The 13,883-nt window shown below is 43.5% G+C and overlaps 1 protein-coding gene across 1 annotated transcript in view; it reads right to left on the bottom strand.

The window, feature by feature from the left end:
* Positions 1-13,883, bottom strand: part of THSD7B (thrombospondin type 1 domain containing 7B) — a 269,081-nt gene that overhangs the window by 201,819 nt on the left and 53,379 nt on the right. Inside the window, exons 2-3 of the mRNA XM_068407870.1 lie at positions 12,183-12,978; positions 2,640-2,891 (exon numbers count right to left, since the gene is read on the bottom strand). Coding sequence (XP_068263971.1) covers positions 2,640-2,891; positions 12,183-12,978 — 1,048 coding nt within the window. The remainder of the gene's footprint in view (positions 1-2,639; positions 2,892-12,182; positions 12,979-13,883) is intronic.

Below are 13,883 nucleotides of genomic sequence, written 5' to 3'. Positions count from 1 at the left end.
ATGAGGTATATATATTTAAGGGGAAAAAAAAGCATAATCTTTACACTGCAAAGAGAGTATGTTCAAACAAGGAGAACAGGAGCATCACAGACTTCTTATATTATTTCATAGACATTAACACTACATCCCTTTATGGCTGAAACCTACTGCTTTCCAGTCTGAAGTACTTCCAGTATCTCAGTCACCAACTCCCAAACACCATCACCAAAACACCAAGCTGTAAGCTATAACATGGACCCATAGTATCCTCTACCAGCTGCTGACACTTAAATAATATACTTAATGTTTGACTACTGTTCATTAATACAAAATTCTGGCCCCCACAGCCTTACATCCAGCAGACCCACAGCACATACGGCATCATTACAGCTTTTCATGCCTGCTTGTTTCTGCAATATTGAACGGCCAAATCAAAGTCTACTAACCAGGCACTACTGTAAAATTCTCCTCAACACTGCATAGTGTGAGAAGGTCATAGCCTACCCCCTGCATTTTGAGATATTACATCCCCAGAAATAACAAATAACTAACTACTAGAGATGTTTTTTCTTGAATATTTTTAGTTAAGTGGTTCTATTAATCTGTCAGTCTAAAGTGATTTTTCTGGGCTAGCTCATTAGGCAGTTTATCGTAGCTCATGCACATACCTCACCAGAGATGTTGCCTGAAGGACTGAAGGTGCGCAGATATGGCAGGATGGGGAAGGTTTAACAGTTCATAGGCTCATGAAAACCAGGGCATAGCAGCGATACAGTGAAAGAACAGGTTTCCTTCTATATCAAGAGTGGCACCACGAGAAAATAATCAAGTGTTAAGCAGGTTCTCACGTTTTGGGCTCTCCAGTTTTGGGCCCCTCACTACAAGAAAGACCTTGAGGTGCTGGAGAGAGTCCAAAGAAGGGCAATGAAGCTGATGAAGGGTCTAGAGAACAAGTCTTATGAGGAGCAGCTGAGGGAACTGGGGTTGTTTCGTCTGGAGAAAAGGAGGCTCAGGGGAGACCTTATTGCTGTCTACAACTACCTGAAAGGAGGTTGTAGTGAGGTGGGTGTTGGTCTCTTCTCCCAGGTAACAAGCGACAGGATGAGAAGAAACGGCCTCAGGTTGTGCCAGGGGAGGTTTAGATTGGATATTAGGAAAAATTTCTTCACCGAAAGGGTTGTCAAACATTGGAACAGGCTGCCCAGGGAATTAGTGGAGTCACCATCCCTGGAGGTATTTAAAAGATGACTAGATGCGGTGCTTAGGGACCTGGTTTAGTGGTGGGCTTGGTAGTGTTAGGTTAATGGTTGAACTCGATCTTAAATGTCCTTTCCAACCAAAACGATTCTATGATTCTATACCAAGCAAGTACAATCGTTTGCACTTTAATGTGGTGCAATGTCAAAAAGCAGAAGAACTGAGAAACTAGGGACAGACCCGTGCCTGTTCACTCCCTGATTAAGTCCCAGCCAGTCTACCCCAATCACGTGTCACCTGCACCCACGCTCCTATACAAAATCAGCAAGACAATGTGTTAATCTATTGTCTTTGAAATTGATGTGCATTTGGGCAGGAGCAAAAATCACTCTGTAAGAGCCTTTCCGTAGGATGTAATCAAGCAACAGAATATTTTTTTTTTAATACTTCCTCTCTTCTGCTAGCAGGGTGCATAAAAATGATCAGCATTTGATTTTGAATGAACCTAACAATATAGAGACATTTTCACAGGTTACATCTTCCTAAGAAATGTATCTTGCAAAGGCTTTATCAAAGGTTTTGGCAGTACTGGCAAAGCCCCAGAAACTCATGACTTGAGCACTGAATAGACCTCCTATTAAACACACTCAGACAGGGAGGTTTGTCTGCATGCATACAAAATTTTATCAATCTTGAAGCATTTTACAGTCAATCTCAGAACATGTCACATGAAAAAATAAGCAATATTTTATTTTCTTTGCAAAGCAAACTAGCAACCCCTTATGCTAGCCTGGCCAGGCATAACGGCATGGATTTGCAGACCAGAAAGGTGAGATCCTCACCTTCTGCCAGAACAAAGATTGCCATAAACCAAGCAAGCACTCAGGGACTGCAAAGTTTCCCATTTCAAGACGTACCCAGAGGGAAGCCAAGTAAAGTCCAAGCTATTGCCTCTGATCAGTTCCCATTTTCCTCAAGGAGGACCGGGATTTTTTTATGGGGAGATGAAGGGGAATTGTTAAATTTTATTTAAAAATTACAATTTCAAAGCCAATAAAAGCACAGCCATGAAGACCTACCCAGTTTCTGTGCAGCTGAGGAAATTCTCTGAAACAGCAATCAGTATGAAAGCCCCTTCAGAGAACAAGAGTATCAGCTCTCAATTTTTATAATACGAAAATATAAACTGTAGTGGGTGTAATTTAAATTTATTTCTATACAGAAGTGTAATTATTGTAACCGCAATAACGATAATAGTAACAATTACAAGAATATTACTAACAGTAAATAATACCACTAATCACAGTTAACAACGATCAAATCAATGACCTTTTAGACACAGAGAGAAAGCACGACACGCGACCCTCTCCACGCAGAGGCACCGAGCGAAGAAGCTTTGCTTTGCACACAACAATCATCAGACATTACTTCAGAAAACCAGGCTGCCGAAAGCGTCGCTATACCTGGGGCAAGGCTGCAGCAGCTCTCTCCCTCCCGCGCTGCACGCTTCCCTCTCCTCCAGCTCCGGGCATCGCTTCCCGGCACCCACCGCCACGCTCCGCACGCCGCGGCGCCGGCTCCGGAAGCTCGGGGCGAGATCTCCCCAGGCGCATGTCCGTGAGCAGGCGCTCCACGAGGACCACTCGGATGTTTCGCAGTCTTTAGCGATGACACAGGACTTGAAGGTCAAAGGGACAGGATCTTGCACGCAGAGGCTGCGGTAAGAACACAGTTAAACAGCTGAGGAGGTCTTGCTTAATAAACTACCTTTTTTATTTTTTTTTCTTCAAACCAGACCCTCAAATATTTCAACCTAAGTCAGGGTCTGGCCTCAGGCTAGAAGAAATTCATGGTCATCTGCGGTGAATCAGAAGACCTGCATCAACACCAATATGATGAAAGTAAGGAGCTATAACGCCGTGCACATAATGCATTTCCAGGGAGTTCTTGGGTGCAATCTTGCACGCCGAGTAGTTTGCAAATAACATACCTCATTTATTTCAAGTTAAAACAGATGCTAAAGGCACTATATTCGCTCCTCTGCACTTAGAATGTCACAGTTTAACCAGGACAAAAAATAAAAGCCCACCACCCCATACACAGGACCAGCTGTCTGCCATCCATCCACCTGTCCAGGTGTCAGCACATCCTGCTGAGCAACTCCGCTCTTTTAAAAAATAATTAGTCACACACTAGTAAAAAACGTGTTGGTTCGCGAAGCCATCATGAAACAAATGCTGTCAAACAAGGTCAGAGGGTTTCCAAACCTGACAAACCACCAGAGACCCTGGAATGCTGTCACTGTGCCTGTATTTTGGGACTCAATTACTCCTGCTGACATTAGGATACGATCCTCATTCATTTTGTAACACACAAAAACACCACACAAGGCCCAAAGGAATGCATAACCAAATTTTAAGAGCTGCCAACTATCAAGGTTTGGTATCAAGATACAAAGTCCCAGAATAAAATTTTTAAGAGTTCCAAAGTTACAATAGCTTTTCAAAACATAGAAAAGTATGTCAAATGTAGCAAATACTTCTGGGAAGAGACAAACCTCCAGACTAAGGCCACCATCCTTCCTTGCTCCTCTTGTGGTTCAGCCAGTTGATGACTCTCCTGCCCAGTATGTGCTGGGAGGGACCCCATGGAGCATGGCTTCTTCTGCTCCACCTCATCCCAGCCCAAGATCAACCAAAGAGTCACCACTCACCTCCCAGGAAGGGAGAAAAACCTTTCTTGTCTCTCAAAAACTTTAGATAGCTGAGGTAGCAGAGCTGGAAGGAATATACCAAAAGAGGACTGAGGTACGTTGGAGTAGAGACGTCACTGGAACACCACAAGGGATGGGATGGGGCAAAAAAAAGATGAAACCCAAGAAAAATAAGCCACCAGGAGAAAAGGAACCAAGAATTTCTGCCTAGTGTTATACTGATGATGCAAAGCGGTCACTGAAATTAAGACCATACATGAACTCAGTGTGAACTCTCTCTAAACTTGTCCTCTCCAGCCTCCAGTTGATCACGGTCAGGCTTTTGCCAACCTTAAGGAGCAAATACATGTACACTTAAAAGGTGTGAAATCCAGAGCTGCTGCCAGGGAACCAGCCATTACCTCACTGGGTATTACTTATAGCACAGTTTGACTAACTTAACCTTCTCTAAAGAAAATAGAAAAATCATTTCAGGATTGCAGGGCAGCCTCATAGGGGCAGCAGAGAAGATAAAGGACATTCACTCGCTTGTCCTCCAGTCTAGAAATTGGTCCCGTTTTCACAAAGGTCAACAGGAATATTCCCACTGATAACAGATGAAGTTTGACTAGACCCTCAACTACCAGCAAAATACAACATTTAGTGGCTTAAATTCATACTTCAAACTAAAAAAGTGTAATGACTTTTTGTCTCAGTTTCTTCATCCAGAATAAAACTCATTAATCTCACAGGTGCTGTGAGGATGAATTTACTAAGGTCTATTTTCACAATTTTATGAAGTAGAAAAAACCTGTGATATAGCGCCCTCAAAGTAAAATCGCTTGGAACATTCGGCTAGGTGGAGCCACATGAATGATACCTTTATTTTCCTTTTAATACTTTTTCAACCGTGATCAGGTGAGCCACCTGTGCCACAACATTAACAAGAAACAAGAATTCCTGATTTTGAGTAGATAAAGTAGAAGCACATACAAGTCACTGTCCTAACTGATTGTACTAGAAAACTAGAGTTTATCTAAGAACACACCACAGAGGGTAACTGATCTCACATTTTAAAGAGTGATCAAAACTCCACATTCAGATACAGTACGAAAACCCAAATCCATTTTTGGGCTTGCACCATTGCGAAGGAGATTTAAGTCTGGCCTGATCTTTACTGAAATACCAAACAAAATGAAGCCTTTAAAAATCTGGGGTCTTCTTTAAAATTAATCTTGCTAGCCCCAATTCTTAGCGAGACAATACCTACAATACCTCTCCTCGTGGATCCAAACCTATGCCGGCACTCCGGCCACAAAAGACATCCCTGCCCAGCAATCCTCCTTGCTGTTTGCAAAAGCCTTTGAAGGATGCAAAGACTGAATAGCTGTTTCTTTTCCCTGAAAAATCCCTCCACTGCTCCTACTACAAAAGGCTAAAGAGATAGCTTTGTTGACCTTAAGGTGAACAAGACGTGGAGCTGGCAATTTCCATCCTTCTGCTTACGTAGATGTTTTTGAGGGAGAATTACATACAACCGCCTAACAGAAAGCCAATCTAATTAACTTGTACCTACTCGTTCAGAGCCTCAAAGTCAAATTAACTGTGGCACCGAGCAACACAAAGACAAATGTAAAAACACGCTTTTGCATGAAATTCAGACACAGTCTTTCATGTCGTAGATGTATTTAGGACAATCTAATACAGATAATGCCCAGACTTGCGAGAAACTCGCTGATCTGAGGCTGCAAACCAGACGCGTATGTGTGCTGCTGCGGCTGTATCTGAACCGGCGGGGAGAGGAAGGGGGTCTTGGGGACGGGAGATACTACATAAGCCCTGCTTTTAAACTAACTTTCCATGTATTAATGTATCAGGTTAGATCTTCTTCTTGGGAGTCAATCTGGTAACTGTGATATAGTAGGGTACTTAGGTGGTTGATGCTTTTTTCTATGTTACACACTTGGATTCATGCCATAAAACTACAGGAAGTGTTTCACGACCGATGTTACGTTGCCTGCAGTGTGAGATGGATCGGTTGGTTAGCAGTCAGCAGCAGCACAAAGCCCAACTCGCTCAAGTGGCAGAGAGCCCTCTTACTCTCTTGTGTACTGGAGGGGAATAAACTGCATATAAAAAAACCACAAACCACTAAACAAAGGAAACCTACTCATGTCTTTTTTACGCTCGTATAGTCCTGGAGCTCCAAGCAGAAAAGCAAGAAGAGGAGGAGGAAAAGCAGCCCCGCGTACCACCCCTGTTGTGAAGCTCCACATCCCCCGTGACTGTGGAACCACAGGCTGCTGCCAAGGGAGCAGCGCTGATCTCCTCCTCCTTCTCCAGCCACGCTCTCCCCCATGAGATACAGTAATTGTGCAGCCCCAAGCTGAACCACAACGCCTTTCTGGTTTGGTCAAAAAATAACTCACCAAAAAATAGTAGATTTTCCAACAGCTCAGTGCATCTGTGCTACACGCCTTACAGTCACACGGTCATCACCTCCACTGCAAGGAAATGAGTGGAACCACGTCTGTCAGCAGGAAAAAGGAGCGAGACCGTCCAGGAGCAGCGCATCATTAAATCAGGTTGGGCACAGCACAGAAATTGTCTATGGTTTCCTTTCCCAACCATATCAATGCATTCAGAATGAAAGGTGAATGCATCTCCTTACATGAGAGGATGAGACAGGTGGTTATTGTTGAACCTTTTCTACTGAAAGGATCATCTCCGGAATAATTTGACACATTGAAAAGCTATCACCATGCCCATGCCACTGGTACAGAAGGCAGCACCAGGAGGATAGGGTACTGCTTCAGCAGCCAGGCTCTTCCCCGGCTGCTCAAGAAGGCTCCCGAGAAGTGTCAAGCCTGACTGGGGAACACACGCTCAAATCCACGTGATGCAGTGCAAGAAAATCCTGAAGTGAGCTAAGCTACACTGATAACAACACATTTTCATTTTTTCGTCTCCTACTCTGCAATCAATGGCCCAACCTTACAGGCTGCTGGAATAAATACTACCTGCTCTTGGCACTTGGCTAATAATACTAGGGTCTAATAACGGATGCAGTCTTGCCATGTTTCTAACAGCATCCAAAGACTTTTTTCCCCTCGGGAAACTGATAATGTTAACAGGAATACTTTCAAGGATTCATAATGCATTTTAGGGTCCTCAAGGGCTGTCAGGGCTATTTTGGATACTGGTTATACCATATATTCAATGTGTGCAGCGGAGGCGTCTTTGGCAGAAGAAACACCAGCCCCTTCTGCACCAGGGTGGTAAAGCAGACGGGGAATATCTGCCTGACATATGACTGACCAAAGGGAAAAGGAGCAGGGAGACCTATAATCCAAACACAGGGCTTTGGTGTCTAAGATGCCTAAGTTTTGGTGTCCCCAAAACTTAACGCACCAGATCCTCTGCTCCAATTAAAAATAAACGCTGACTTACAGTCACGCTACCTAGGCAGACATTGAAACCTCAGGGCTACAGAAACAGCTGGCTTTCAGCACAATTCGAAACCAGAAGAAAAAAGCCCAATTGTTATTGGACATTATTTCTAAAATGTTACTTATTGGAATGAAAAAAAGCAGTCACCGTTCCTTTGTTTCATGTGCTTTTAATAAAAGCAAAGGAAATGAGAGACAAAACTTTTTAAAAGAACACTAGAAAATAAAATCTCCTTCTTATCCAATAGCTCAGGGATTTGCTTTCAAGTCTGAGCACTGAGGCTTGATTCCTACATCTGCTGGGAGGAATGTGAACACAGAGCTCCCCTCCCAGATCAGGATCAGAACCATCAAATAGCATATTACAGCACAGCAGTTCCACCTCTGGACTGCAAAATATTGTATTCATCCAGAGAACAGAAGAATGTCGACACTAGAAACTGCAATATTTTATCCTAAGAACGTACAAGAGCACAGTGGTTAAGCACAATCCACTAGGAAATGGATAACAGAAATTCAAATTACAGAGGCAAACAGAAGAGCTGAATGCTGCTCTGGCCAAGCCTTGGCGGATGGGTTATCCCTTGACTGAGTCGAACCTGAATTTTCCCTTACAAAGGCAAATAAACAGAAACCCAAATCCAAGTCTGTTATAGCATTCTTGTCATCTTACACATACAAAGAGTTTAAGAAACATGGACCTAAAAAGATTCCTAATCCAAATAATAATAATAAAAACCCCCTAAAAATTTTGCTCCCAACTCTAACTTCTCAGTATGCTTAGCGAGCACACACATCAGGTTAGAAAATCAGGTTATATTTATTTAGGATTTCAATGTCTAGCTCTGGGCACTCATTTCATGAAATTAAAATTTAGTGTCTAACCTAAGTAACTTTTTTTTTTTAGAAAAAAAAAAAAAAGGAACACAAGTGCCTTTGTCTCACTATTCAGTAGATTTTTACAACTGTGACAAGACAGTAAACTAAAAAGAGCAGAAGTTCAAGCACACTCATTTGTTGCAATTTTTTGAGAGGGTTTTTTTTTTAAGGCATGGAAGTTCTTATGTTTGAATCTGTTACTGGATATGAGATTTAATGCAAAACTTTTTTCTCAAATAGAATGAAATGTGAATTCTATCTGAAATAGATTGAAAAAAAAAACCAAAAACATTTCCAGCTCTTTAAGATAGAGTCTTTAAACTCTTCAAATCAGATCCATAAAATCATTCTGTTTTGATGTTATTCCTTTTATTTTCACAAAGTTTCTAGACCAAAACTGTTTCTGAGCAGAAATGAACCTGTCTCAAAGTCTATTGACATTCTGCTGTTCAACTGTCTTCATTTCAAGTGTTTTTAAAAAGCTCTCTCCCTCCCTTTCCTCTTCCTTTCTGCCTTTTCCTTCCATTTTGACAAATGTAGAACCTCCAAACTGAAAATATATTTCATCAAAAACATTCCCCAACTCTGTTTCCCTGATACAGCACACTCAACCTTCCATGTGCTTGTGTTCCTCTCCAAGTAATTCCTGTTTACCGTTTTCACCTTTAAAATGGCTAGGATTTTTGCTTGCACCTTTAAGGCTGGTACAGACACACAGATCTTCGTAGGACCAATTATTTAAATGAAAAAAATATTTTCACAGAATCAATTAGGTTGGAAGAGACCTCTGGGATCATCAAGTCCAACCTTTGATCCAACACCACTGTGTGAACTAGACCATGGCACTAAGCGCCACATCTAGTCTTTTCTTAAACACCTCCAGGGATGGTGTCTCCACCACCTCCCTGGGTAGCCCATTCCAACGCCTAATAACCCTTTCTGTGAAGAAATTTTTCCTAATGTCTAACCTGAACCTCCCCTGGAGCAGCTTGAGGCTATGTCCTCTAGTCCTGTAACGCAAAGGGTTCTTCAGCTCCTACCCGAGGGTTCACTGTAAAACCAAAGGATCCGTTTTGCAGGGTTCAATGGCATAACTTAACCATCAGCGAAAAACTGAAAGCAAGTTTCAGGCACATTTCCCGCTGCTGCTACCTATTTCCCAAGAGAAAGGACGCCCCATCTGCCATTCCCATCAATCTCTAACTTGTTAGTGAAGAGGCCAAAATGAATCTCCTGTCAACAATCCAGCATCTGTAAGAAGCAAATGCGTTCAATCTTTTAGTCTTTAAAAGCCAGCTTGCACCCAAGCCCACCAAAATCCAAGACTGTTCCTTCACACCGAGGAGCCTACTTGGTACCCTCTCCCATCAGTGCGCACGACAGCTGCTGCTCGCCAGCTGATCCACAGCCCTGAGATTAGACATCAGTAAATTAAACAACCTTGATAATAAATTAGGCATCTTTGCCATTGCGTTATAAATTAGGAGGCGAGATAAGCATACGGTTCCTTCCCTCACATGGCCTTTGACCAGTCAGGGGTGGTTAGCTGACCGCTGCCATTATCTGCCACCTCCCTGCAAGAATCAGGCAGCACCAGGCAGTTCCAAAGCCTGGGCAGACCAGCAGCTCTGAGCCTGCTGTTAAAGCATGTCTTGGGATAGTCCTCTCTCCTGATTCAGCTTTGCAGAAATTTAATTGGTATCTCTCATTGGTACTTACTCGACAGTGTTAGTTGAAACAGGAAACCTCAGCAAGGAGAATGAAAAAGCACAAACAAGGTGCTTCCAGTTTTACAGCAGCCGCTTGGCTGCCTGCTGAACCCTGCTACAGGGTTATTCAAATGCGTTTACTCTCCTTTACCAGTAGCCAAAATATCATCCTTCTTGTAAAGTGACATCTGCAAGATCAGCTCCATTCTTCAGAAGAACAGCAGCAAATAGATTGCACAACAAAACAAGGAGGACATTATCGGGGGATGCTTAAAGGGAGTCGTTGTCAGGGGTATTTGATATCAGTGACTCTCCAGCCCTGGAATTAAACACGGATTGGACTTTAGGCTGGATTTTTAGGTTTGGATTTTAGGTCCAAAAGGAGAAAGGAAAAGTGTGTGACTATCTGGACCCTGTCACATGACATGACCTTTTGTCCTCTGTTCAGTTAATGGGCTTTCCTCTTGTATTTGGAATAAGAGTAAGGGATGGGTCAGGCTCAGCTCTCTGCAGTAAACCTGAGACATGGCCTCAGCAGAAAAAGTCTTCCAGGAGGCAGCTAATGGAGTTGTACACTCCTAAAAAGGGGGCTAGATCAGCACAAAAAAAAAAAAACAAACAAAACAAAACAAAACAAAAAACCAAACACACCAAAAAAAAAACACCAGAAAGGAGCAAGGAAGAAGACAGCTCAATCTGGGGTAGAGTCACTAAAATTAAAGCTCCTGTGACCCTCTGCACTGTCATCCAGAAATTCAATGCATAACTCATACGGTAGCACAACAAAGAGAAAACATTTATAGAAACAGTGTCTTCCATTCCCCATTCTTATAGCGTATATAGCAGTGAGCATGTGAGGGCAGAGCGAGGGAAATCTTGACAAAGTCAGGATCCCTTTCCCAGAGCCTCTGATAAGGAATGAGATACAAGAGGCAGAAGAACAGCTATAACAAGTGTTAACAGACATAAACCTGCTGTTGGTCGCACGGCGGCATAAATCACAAGCAACTCCATTACAGTCAAGCAGCTACACGAGCGTAAAATCGGTATATTTAGAATCAGCACATATTTAGAGACAAGTAATAAAGTCAAGATGTTAGAAACTGCTGGAAGAGTTCACAAAGCTTGACTTTTTTCCAACAAATATAAAAATCTGTACTTTGCTACAGGTGTCATAGGAGGGGGTAAGAAAAAGGCTAGAATGTATATTTTCACCTCAGTATGTGTGCAAAACTGCTACAGACATTAACAGGGGTAGAGAATTGGACATAAAATAACCCCTTCTCTCTGCAATTTGAGTTTGCGCAGGTGCCAGGAGCTATAGATTACTGAGGAACAGATTGATTTCTGCAAAATTCAGGAGCAGGATTTTTCAAGAACTTTTAATATCCCTATAAAAGAGAACACAAGAAGTTCTCCAGAAATCTTGACTTTCTCGGAACTCAATCAATTTCTCAGTCATCTTCGCTCCTGGCACCTGCTCAAAACCAACCTGAAGTCAAACGGCAGAGCTTAGATAGCTTACATTTAAGTGCAAGAAATGGAGAACATAAACCTTTCCATTATTTGCTGCACGTTACTGTAACCTTCACATTTGAATTACAGCAAAGCAACCTACATAGACTAAGAGAAATTGTTAGATAAAACACAAGGAGAGAAATCAACAACCACTACTAATGCCAGACATGCAAGTCACCCATCTTGTACCAGCATCTGAGAGTTACACCCAGACGGGAAGGCTCCTCAATAAGCAGGACAACCACAGGTTTGCTCACAGATCTCTCTCTCCAAGAAATACCTTGTAGTAAATTCGCAAGGCCAAATTTTCAGACTTATTTTATTCGGTGTTGATTTGTAAGAATGAAGGAGTTTAAGCTGGTGCAATTTTAGCCTCTTCTGTCAAATATATGCAGTATATGACTGAGAATAAAACCTCCCTCTCCCACAGCCAGGGCCCAGCAACAGTACAAAGTGATATAGAATTCCATTTCCTAGATGTTTCCTCAAAACAACAACAAAAAAAAAAAACAGAAGAGAATTATTAAAAACATAAAATGAATTAAACAGTCACAAATCGTAGAAGAATGCAAAATACTCAGCATATGCTAGCTTTACAAGAAGGGAATTAAATCAAAAAAAAGACCATAAAGAAAACACATAAAAATTTGCATTTAAAACTCAAGAACGCGAGCGTGTTTGCTGTGGTGCTGCCACACGGAGCGAGCGCTCCATCAAACAAATCCACTGGGGATGAAATAAAAGACGAAGCACCCTTACCTCAGCGCTGCGTTTTTTCCATCGCTCCTTACACACCTGACCTGCCTCGTTTGGTAACCGATCTCCACCTCCCCGGGACGGTGCTGGGGTTTATAGACTTGAAGTCCGGACGTGCTTCGCTCTCCGGAGGCCAAACCCAAATCCCGCATAGTGCTCCCGGCCAGGTCGACGTCTTTAGGATGGGGCCGCCGGCATTCGCCCCAAGACCCCACTCGGAGGCTGTAGGTGTGCTCCTCCTCCCCGAGAGGACAGGCGGGAGCGTCACAGGCTCTGGATTCGGTCAGATTCGGGCACGGGGCACCCCCGTAGAGAGGCGGAGCGATGACCGCCCGCGTCCGGTGCTGCAAGCTCTTGGCGCAGCCTGTGCCACACTCGGACCAGCCGGAGAACTCGGTCACGACGCAGTCCCGTGGGCAGGGCACCAGGCAGGCTTGCTCGGCAGGTGGCTGTGGCGTGAAATACTCACATATTTCATTGGCGACGACAGTTCTGTTGAGCTTCTGGAGGCAGCGGACACTCCGGCGCTGCAGCCCGTGCTGCGCGGTGACGCAAGCCCCAGCGCCCACCTCACCACCAGGGAAGGGGACAAGCCCGCACCTGTCCCATTCCGAAACCTCCCACTCGAACAGCTCCAGGTGCCAGTCGCAGACTTTAAAGCACCTCCTTTGGCTTTCGGGTTTGTCCTTGTGGTCGCAGTTCGCGTGGTACGTTGTCCAGCCCTCCACGTGGGTGCACCAGACGGCCCGACTCCGAACACCCCCCGAGCCACAGTCACCTACGCACCGGCCCCAGTGACCTGCAAAAGAGGGGGTGTTGAGAAATGCCATGCCATACTCCTGCCACGGATCTGTCCTGACACCCAGGAGCATCCAAACCATACCCTGTCGTGTATTATAAAGTAAATAATGACCAGCTGGTCCCTAAAATGGTTTAAAAGCTTCCTAAAGGCTGCAAGTCATTCCTCCTCCCACTGTACTCCCATCATTAGACCAACTCAGAGAAACTTGTGGAAAAAAAAAAAATGTCCCACAACATCTCAAATTAAAGGCAGGCCAGGCACATTTCTGTAGCAGTAAAATGCCTCCCAAAGCCTGAGGAAATACGAATATTTAATTTCACTTGTACAAACGAATATAAAAATGATCATAAAGCAACAATAATCTAATAGGAAAAGAAAGTCAAGTTAGATAAAAGGAAAACAGTTTTAATAGAGCAATTAGTCAACGGAATAAACTGCACTGGGAAGCAGCTGAATCATCATCTGAGGTGATAAAACGTGGAGAGTAAATACTACGAAAATAAGAGTACACTCTTAACAGGAGTTCGAATCAGAGGAATTGACTTGACATGAGAGCGCATGTCGTGCAGGATAGGTCCCGTGGGGTGCTGCTCTGAGCGCACAGCCCCGAGAGCAGAGAAGGCACCTCGCCTGCATCGCTTCTGAACTACCGTGGGATGTGCATCGAGCAGGTCGTTTCCACCGGCAGCACGTGGCACTATAACAGGTGGTAAAGCTAGTCATTCGGGAAGAGAAATTACATCAAAATTAAACCCAGCAATGTCATTTTTAGTTCTGGAGCACAGGAACATATATATGTAATCATATGAATCTTATTTGAGGATTTGTGAGTGAACTTAATCAAGCAAGGCTAAACAGAAAGATTTTTCTGTGACAATATTATTCGACAAAAATCCACCAAG

This window comes from Nyctibius grandis, chromosome 9 (assembly GCF_013368605.1).
Source record: "Nyctibius grandis isolate bNycGra1 chromosome 9, bNycGra1.pri, whole genome shotgun sequence".
Classification (NCBI taxonomy): Eukaryota; Metazoa; Chordata; class Aves; order Nyctibiiformes; family Nyctibiidae; genus Nyctibius; species Nyctibius grandis.
This window is presented reverse-complemented; position numbering and strand designations above follow the sequence as displayed.